At 38.6% G+C, this 10,048-nt stretch overlaps 1 protein-coding gene across 1 annotated transcript; it reads right to left on the bottom strand.

The window, feature by feature from the left end:
* Positions 1–2,056: 2,056 nt before the first annotated feature.
* LOC107829794 (ASI1-immunoprecipitated protein 1-like) lies at positions 2,057–8,051 on the bottom strand. The gene is made up of 3 exons (XM_075253790.1): positions 7,918–8,051; positions 2,496–2,961; positions 2,057–2,419 (listed from the first exon to the last, which is right to left on the bottom strand). The coding sequence occupies exons 2-3, from the start codon at positions 2,937–2,939 to the stop codon at positions 2,261–2,263; spliced, it is 603 nt and encodes a 200-aa protein (XP_075109891.1). The 5' UTR covers positions 2,940–2,961; positions 7,918–8,051; the 3' UTR covers positions 2,057–2,260.
* Positions 8,052–10,048: the final 1,997 nt, after the last annotated feature.

Here is a 10,048-nt window from a genome sequence, read left to right on the forward strand (position 1 = left end):
AATCCCGGTTAGGTAGGGCAAACCTCAATGTTGAGTCTAGGCAAATCCCATGCGGTGGGGCAAACCTCAGCGAGGACGCTGAGTCCATAAGAGGGAGTGTATGTAACACCCCAGGCTTTAGACAGAGTCTCACATCGGCAAAACACAAGAGGGATGCTGGGTATATAAGTTAACAAGCCTTAGACCCTAGTGACGCATTTTAAATCCGTGAGGGCCTAGGCCCAGGGCGGATAATATCACTAGCGGGCTGGGCTGTTACATTGGGTTTTGGTTAATTTCGGGATTTATGTTGTAATTTGATTATTTTCGCATGGGCTTCATTTTCATAGCATACTTTGACGTCATGATTCTGATTTTGGATAGATTCGACGCGCGTTGAGGCCGATTCGAAGGGCAAAGGCATCGCGGGCTAGAGTTTGGACCGGATAGAGGTGAGTAATGATTGTAAATGTTGTCCTGAGGGTATAAAACCCCGAATTTCACATCGTTGTGCTATTTTGAGGTGATGCACACGCTAGATGACGAGCGTGAGGTCGTGCACTGTTGGGGGTTGTGACTTAGTCAGTCCCGAATGACTGTTTTACTGCGTATTTGGTTGAAAACTGTTTGCTATCATCATGTTTGGGCTAAATGCCATATTTGGGCCTCGTGCCAACTGTTTTGGACCCTTATGGGATTTTTACTACTATTCCTCACTGTTTTGACTTTATACTTGTACTCTGCCATGCCATATTCTTCTGTTTTCATAACTCAGCCATGTTTACTCTATTTTGACATCTTAAATGATATTTTGAGCTGAGCATCATATTTTACTGTGCCCGAGTGGCTTTTAGACATTTCAGACTGAGTAGGGCCGAGGGCCTGTGTTGTGAGGTTATTATAGGATCGGGCTGCACGCCGCAATAGTGTTGTACTGATTTATGGTTATGAGGCCGAGAGCCTGAGTTTCTATGCCACGAGGTGGCTTAATATGAGGCCGAGAGCCTATTGATTATGCCATGAGATGGCTTGATATTGCGCTTGGGCCGTAAAAGGCCCCTCCCGGAGTCTGTACATCCCCAGTGAGCGCGGGTACCCAGTTTGTGATGTGATATAGCCCGAGGGGCTGATGTTGTTCCATGTTATTGCCCGAGGGGCACGAATGATTGTGAGATAGCCCGAGGGGCTGATTCTGTTGGTACTTTGCCCGAGAGGCTGGTTTTATGTATTTATCTTTTCTCACTGTTTTTCATTGTTAAAAGATGTTTTAAAGAAGCTTGTACTGAACTAAGGTGTTTTTATAAGTTTTCACTATTTTATTGCATTGTATTGATTTTTACACTGCCTCTTTGTAGCATTTTTATGTGTTTTACGTGTTTTTCTTATCGCTCAGCTGCCTTTACTTTTATTACTCACTGAGTTGACGTACTCACATTACTCCCTGCACCCTGTGTGTAGGTTCAGGAGCTTCGGCTCCCGCTAGCGAGGGCTGATTGCTTCCAGCAGGCTGATTGGAGTTCACTAGGTAGTTGCTCGGCGTTCGCAACCCAGTGTTTCTCCTTCCTATCTTTATTTTCCTTGTACTGGCCTTGTACTAGACTGTGTAGACTTTTCGAACTCTTAGACGGATGTTTTAGATGCTCATGGCTTGTGACACCCCGATGTCAGACTGTGTTTATTTCCGCACTTGTTTTATTTCACTGTATTTTAGGGTTTATCACTTATTAATGACTTAAATTGAATTATTATAACTGCTTAAATGAATTGGGGATTTGTGTCGACTGGCCTTGTTTCATAGACGCCATCACGACCGGGTCCGAATTTAGGGTCGTGACAATATGATTACTCATATTATCCGCTAGTTAACCCGTTTTTTATCCGTATTAAATATGGGCCGGGTCGATTAATTTATCCGTTTCTCATTACCAGTTTTCGACTCGAACCATATCCGACCCAACCCGCCCGTTTGCGCTCCTAGTTATAACTACATCTTTCTCCTGGCCACAGAAAGGAAAAAGAAAACCACACACACACTAGCTTTAAGACTCTTACAATATTCATAGATAATTAGATATAAGCTAATCTCCTGCAGGTTTACTTGAAACATAATTAAGTAAATTTAGGCCAAATTACAATTCATGATCAAGTGAATACAGGGATTTATAGATTCAACCCTACTGCCTGAAATATGATCTTCATAAAAAGCAAAACATGCCAATCGCCTAGAAGTTGAATCTTTAGGTCTATGCTAGTTTGTTGTGCAAGTATTCGAACAATGAGCTTAATGCTCAGCATCTGCAACACGCACTCTGTAACGTTCTGCCAACCGTGTAGCGACTCTGTTGCTAACAACACTTTCTATGATTTCAAACTTCTTATAGCTTGCATTCAAGGTCTCCATCTGCTTCTTCGAAAGATTTTCTTCCTCCTCCAGTTGATGCTACATAGAGAAAATGAACTAACATCAGGAATACTTAAATGTGAGATATACACTGCAAGTAAAAACGAAAGTTTACCTTGAGCAAAAACTTGGATTCCTCTGCCTGTTTTCTAACCGTAAGCTTGATCTTGTTAGCCACCTCAAAATCCGGATCGCTAGAGTCCAACCATCGGCATACTATCTTACGACCAGGTTTTCTAGGACGGTCATCAAACATCTCTGCTTCAGCAGCACGTGCCCTGACTGGCCTTGGCATACCACATATCATAAACGGGGAATTGCTTAACTCAGAGATAATAGTTTTCGCCTGGTCTGCGTTTTCCACCTCAACCAATGCAGCTTGTCCAATGTTCTTTGGTTCAAGGTAGTTTGGGATAAACTTGACCTGAATGACATTCCCAAATTGATCAAGAGCAGCTTTAACAACAGCTTCAGTAGCCACAGGTGAAAGGTTGTCAATAAATATAGTACGTTTCACTTTCTCTCCAAAAGCAACATACTCTTTATCTGAAGTTTCCATGATGAGTAACGCCAAATTTCACCTAAACACAAGCAATTGACCAGCATCTTAGAAACAGCGGTAACCACAGTTTACATAATTTTGATAGAATAAAAAATTACTCATGAAACAAATATATCATCTTAGTGCTAATCACGCTGCAACCAACTTAATGCGATTAAAAGAGCACTATGTGTGTCCGTGCCGGTGTGCACGAGTTGCAGCACCGTGATTGTGGCTGAAACGGGTTGGCGCCAGTGTCCTCAGTTGTCTTCTCCAATAATTTCTGCTCTTTTGGCCCAAGAGAAATGGCAGTCCCGAAGAGAGAGAGAGAGAGAGAGAGAGAGAGAGAGAGAGAGAGAGAAGGAGACTTTCTTCCTTGCTGGAGGAAAATCCTTTGAGGAAATCAAACATAGTGAAACAGTGTGGTTCAGCATCATCGGAAGAGAAGATGTCCGTGTACACCGGCACGAGTTGCAGCACCGTGATCGTGGCTGAAACGGGTTGGCACCAGGGTCCTCAGTTGTCTTCTCCAGTTATTTCTGCTCTTTTGGCCCAAGAGAAATGGCAGTCCCAACGAGAGAGAGAGAGAGAGACTTTCTTCCTTGCTGGAGAGAAACCCTTTGAGGAAATCAAACATGGTGAAACAGTGCGGTTCAGCATCATCGGAGAGAAGGGGATCGGCAAGCACAATAACAGTTGGATAAACAGAACTTCAGGCAGTGCTGGCATGTCTTATGACTAGCATCAGAAAGCAAAGGCTAGATAGGTAACAAATGGAGAAAAGATGCAAAAACCAAAAATGAGTAGCAATTCATAAGAAATTCTAACTCTATGGCAGATTTGTTTACGTTCAGGTTTACAAGATAAGAAGAGCAGTGGTAATCATTGCCGAGTTGGCAAATGATACAGCAGTGAGGGACTTGCCTGTGATATTGGAGAGGTTCATTGACAATGGGAAAGAGTGAAAACTGGCAGTAAAATAGACAAAATCCTATGAGCTATACAAGCAGAGTGTGTAGCACCAGTGTTTGTAAAAGTGTAGTTATGCGAGATAGGAGGTTAACCATGTCAAGACAAACTTGCTGGGAACTACTCTATTTCCTATTTACTTGAAATTGTCATTAGCAATTTCTCCTGGTGTTTTCCAAGGCCCATGGACCTAAGATGAATTTTCTGGAAGAAAGATCAAATAAGTCATGTACTTAATTCTGGATATGGACTTGATAGATATTCCATTGACGGTAAGGAAATTTCACTTGGTTTGAGTGGAGGAAACACAGGGAAGTTTTCCAGGCTTGAACAATTTTAATCTCAGGTAATTGGAAAGAGAATATACAAATACAAGAGTCTTACAGCGAAGACTTCTTTATGATCACTTCCCCATGATGCTGGATTTGGATAGATAATCAAGAGACCTCGTAGATTAGAGAACATGCAGTTATGAAAGGAAGGGCCTGAAGACCAAGTAAAGAACTGGTTGGAGTCCTACCATGCAACGGGATACACAGATTCTGTGTTGGTCGTGATGCTGAAATAGGAAAGGGGATGTTCGAAAATGAAAGTAAATAAGTGTTTGAACTGGAAGAGACGAAACTCGAGATTCCAGGAAAGTTAAGGACTCTCAACCTCTTGACATCGCAACTAAGTCCAAGAAGTAGACCAAAAGGATTTATCATGAAAATGCCGAACGGATACCTGGGCAGATTGGCATTAACAAAGGACATCATATGGCAACAAAAATATAGAGCATCACCCATCAAGGAAGCAGACAAAAACATTAGATTTTGTGTAGAATGGCAAATGCACATTATCGCTACTACAGTATCTTCAAATTGTTCATTAATGGTAGAACAATTAAGGACGCAAATAAGAATAAGAACGAAATCTCGTACTTTCATCAGAATCTATTCTCTGACACTAAGCACTAGTGGCCAAAAGTGGAAGAAATTCATTTTACCAGGTGTACCAGAAGAGAGTTATTGAAGCAGTAAATTCACGAGCAGGAGAAATGTTATGAAGGTCGGATGGCTTCCCAGTGAAGCTTATTTTAGAAATTTTGGCAATAGGTAAGAAAAACGTTCTGAGAATCTTTTACTTTCAGGATAGATGCATCTTCAAGAGATGAGATGAGCTTGATTGAGCACCAGATTTGCACTCAATTAGCTTAGTTGGTAACTTGGAAGTATGTATGTCTACATCTATTAGATTAATCTTGTTCCGGTATCAGCTTGGTACCAGTTTAATAAAAGACTTTACCAAAGCTGTTGTCTTTGAGTTTAGAAGAAGTCATAGCCATATTGAATCGGATGTGCAGAACATATTTGTGAAAGCAAGGAAGAGTCACGCTCATCCCCAATAGAAAATCAATATCTGGGTGTGGATTGGAAGATGCACTCCTAAACTAGCTTGTAAGCTGGATACTGAAAAAGCACATAGTCATGTGAACTGGGAAAGGAGGGAAAAACAATGAATCATCTCTTATTTGCAAATTAAGGCAGTAAAAGATGTCTGGAATTTATTTTCTTTCTGAAACTGATTAGACAACGCCTAAAGCAGTTATAGTCTTATAGAGTGTTCAACCACCTTGAGGTGCTTTGCAGAAGTTTCAAGAAAAGTGCAAACTTGAGATTCTAACAGATTAGCAAAATTTATCGTGATATAGGTAAGAAACATGAAAAATCTAGATAGCTACAGAAGGAAAATTCGCAATGCTTTTATAGCCCTAGGTGCTTTCAATTTAGTTGTGATTAAACTACTTTACTTATCAAAAAATATGACACAGGATCTATTCAAAAAACAAATATGACACAGGTGCAACTATTAATAACGTTACTAACAAAGGAGTCTCCACTGTCTTTTTGTGCCTCGCGATTCAAAGGAACTTTTGTTTTTGTACCTTCCTCGACTCCTGCTATCTGTTTCCCCACTATCTTTCTTTGGCGAAAGAGAAACTCAGTTGATACAACCCCTTTTCTTATGACTGATAAATCTATTTGGGTCAACCCCTTAGGACCAATTGCAGCATCCGAAACGCGGGGATAATGGATCTGCACCTCCACCCTTCTCCACTTAAATACCATGCTTAGTTCGCTTGGCGCATGGGCTCGAATCAATGACCTAAGCCCCAAATCCATCAACTTTTGCCAATTGAACTAAGCTAGCTAGTTGATACAACACTTAGCTAGCACCTAACAAAATTTTGTACACAAGGACAATGTACATGGAAATTATTTTTGCTACACATCGTCATGTGCTGTATACAAACTTGTAATAAATAAATACTACAAATGCCAAAGCTCAAGCAAAGTTCTTTCCCATCCAAATTGCCTTCATTTTGTTGTAATACATATTCATGTTTCATCAATAACTTAATCATCCAAGTCTTTATGCTGAGCCTGGGAGGGATTATTATTATTATTATTATTATTATTATTATTATTATTATTATTATTATTATTATTATTATTATTATCCATCACCTATTTGCCCTGGTGATGGATGCTATAACGCATCATATTCAGGGGGAGGTGCCATGGTGCATGCTATTTGCTGATGACATAGTCCTAATCGACGAGACACGACGCGGCGTCAGCGAGAGGTTAGAGGTTTGGAGACATACCCTTGAGTCCAAAGGTTTCAGGTTGAGCAGGACGAAGACGGAATACCTTGAGTGCAAATTTGGGGCAGAGCCGACGGAAGCGGGAGTGGAAGTGAGGCTTGATTCTCAAGTCATCCCTAAGAGGGGTAGTTTCAAGTACCTGGGGTCGTTTATTCAGGGGTCCGGGGAGATCGACGAGGATGTCACACACCGTATAGGGGTGGGGTGAATGAAATGGAGGTTAGCGACGGGAGTCCTATGTGACAAGAAAGTGTCACTGTTACTGAAAGGTAAATTTTATAGGGCAGTGGTTAGGCCTGCTATGTTGTATGGGACCGAGTGTTGGCCGGTGAAGATCTCACACATCCAGAGGATGAAAGTTGCAGAGATGAGGATGTTGAGGTGGATGTGCGGGCATACAAGGAAGGATAAGATTAGAAATGAAGATATTCGAGAGAAGGTGGGTGTGGCCCCCATGGAGGACAAGATGCGGGAAGCAAGACTCAGATGGTTCGGGCACATTCAGAGGAGGAACACTGATGCACCGGTGAGAAGGTGTGAACGACTGGCGGTGGTGGGTACGAGGAGAGGTAGGGGGAGACCTAAGAAGTATTGGGGAGAGGTGATCAGGCAGGATATGGCGCGACTTAGGGTTACTGAGGACATGGCCCTAAACAGGAAATTGTGGAGATCGAGCATTAAGGTTGTAGGTTAGGGAAATTGTGATGTCTTTTTACAGCGCACTAGAGTGAGACTAGCCAGTTAAGAATTAGTCTTAGGATGCTATTGATCAACTACTGATGATGGGCTTTATCTTCTGTGTATTAATACCTTACATCTTTCTCGTATTTCCTATACCTCTTATATTGCTGGTACTTTGTTTTGTATGGTATTTATGTTATGTTATGGATTTTATGGTACTTTATGTTGTTTTATTATGAGTCTATTGATAGTACTAATATAGTGTATCTTGTTGCCTCTTTGAGCCGAGGGTCTCTTGGAAACAGCTTCTCTGCCCCTCGGGGTAGAGGTAAGGTCTGCGTATATATTACCCTGCCCAGACCCCACTTGTGGGATTACACTGGGTTGTTGTTGTTGTATTATTATTTATTTATTTTTGCGGGTGTTCACCAAATCAAAATAAATAAATAAATAAATAAATAAAAGTTTCCACTTAAAAGGTCCAATAATCATGAATTCAAGCCATAGTTTAATTTCATGTTCCAAAGCCAAACCCCAATTTCAAGAATCAATTTTTACCGAAGACGACCCCCTCCCACCCACCCAATACCGCAAAATATTATTTGAAGAGAGAGAGAGAGAGAGAGAGAGAGAGAGAGAGAGAGAGAGAGAGAGAGAGAGAGAGAGAGAGAGAGAGGAAAAGGGGAACTTTCTTACCGTGAGCTCTCCCAGGTTGCTGGTGTTTACTCTTCTACCTTCTTCAGATGGTGTGTTCCTATGGTTGTAAAGCTTTTCAGTGGACTCTCTAGGAAATTTGTTTTGTTTTAATTTAACCCGAAACTATCTCTAGTTCATGTTTGGCCTTGAATACAAACAAATAGGGTTGTACACGGTATAAAGAAACCGCACCAATCCGATAATCTGAGTCAAATGGGTAAAAACAAATTCTGAATATGATTTGGTTTGATTTAATTTGGTATTGGAAAAAAAACGATCATAATTGGTTTGGTTTGATTTTAACTAAAGAAAATCAAACCGAAATCAAATCAACCCGACATTACATATATAGAAAGTTTAGATATATTTAATATATAAATATACTTATTGTGATGTAATTTATAAATATTTCTTAAATTTTTTTATAATTTTATCTTTTAAGGTAAAATTATTTCAAGGTTGGACTTAGAATTTTTGTATGTTCCAATAAGTTTCATAGTCATTAATATTAGCAACTTAAATAATGCAAACAAAAGCACAAATCAAAATCAGATCAATACTAATGTTAACAAAAGATATTCAATTCAATATTACGAACGACAACGCATTGAATATCTATTTTTTGTTTTGCGATAATTTAATTAGATAAAAATGCATAACCTATTTTTATTTTTTCTTTAGCGTTTAGTTATGTAATTAATACTCTCTTATTAATATACCTATTTTAGCATGACTTAGTACTTTTAGATTATGTTTATTTTTATTATGGCTTTTTAATTAGCAATATTTATATTACATAATTTTATTGTCTTTATTGTTGAATATTTTAGGATAATGCCATGACACATCTCATATTTTGTATTATTTTCTTAGAAAATACCTTATATAGTTGTATCTTACTAAGATTAAAGAAATATTTTGAGCACAAGTTATATGTTTTGTACTACGAAGATTTTGCCGGAAAAAAAACCCGAATAACCAGAAAACCCGAGAAAATCGAGATTGAAAAACCTGAGTTTTATTGGTTTGGTTTGGTCTTTAAATTAATAACCCGACACAATTAGTTTGGTTTGGTAATTGCAAAATCCAAACCAACCCGACCTATGTACACCCCTACACGCAAACAATAACAGGACCCAATGGTGTAAACAATATAAAATATTCATAAGACACTTATCAGGTAATAGCGAGTTGTAGCAAAAGATTTTAGAAATATATATTATAACAATTTACATTTTAGAAAAGAATAGCTAAACATGGAACGAATCCTTAATATTGACAAAGTACTAATAAGGGAATAAAAAGAAAAATTAAATTATAAAATTAAAGGTCAAACCGATGACATTATTGTAAGAGTAAATAAAATTATGCTTTTTGAAAATGTTTTGTTAAAAAATTTTTAAAAAAAACATGCTAAAAATTATTTTTGTTTTGGCTTCAATTTTGAATTCGATAAATAAACTTATGTGTAGGCTATGTCACCTGAAATTTTCCAGCGTTTTGGGCCTATAAAGCAAAGTTGAAAAGAGAACTCATACTCTAATTTAATTGCTTCAGAGACAAATGGATTTTCAAAGCATCAGCGTTGGTCGATGGAGAAGCTGCAAAACAAAAATATATTCGCACTCAATATTTACATCAAATCATAAAGCATATTTAGTGCATTAATTAATTTGACATATACATTTAGCTTCATATGATGCACAATCTGTACAAAATCCAAGAGTTAAAAAAGGTCTACTTTAACTCCGCCGGCTTATTTTGTGAAAATACCATAGGCTAACCAGTTTTCGAACTGGTAATTGAAGAATAACCGGCGTTTGTAAAGTCATTAAAAATAGTTACTATTATTTTGCTGTAACATGGAAAGTTCCAGCATAATATACTGGAGATTGATGCACATGTATATGAACTTCCAGCATATTATGCTGGACTAGTATATTATCCTGGAACTCCAGTATATTATGCTGGAATATTTTCCGGAGTTTGAACAGTGATTTCGTTCAGATTTTATCTCTACATGAAAAGTGGCTAAATTTCGATTACTTTTGAAATTGTGGCTATTTTTTTCAATTACTACTTGTAAATCTGGCTATTTTTGAATTTCTCCCAATTTAGTACTAGTAATTGT

Source organism: Nicotiana tabacum, chromosome 5 (genome assembly GCF_000715075.1).
Source record: "Nicotiana tabacum cultivar K326 chromosome 5, ASM71507v2, whole genome shotgun sequence".
Classification (NCBI taxonomy): domain Eukaryota; kingdom Viridiplantae; phylum Streptophyta; class Magnoliopsida; order Solanales; family Solanaceae; genus Nicotiana; species Nicotiana tabacum.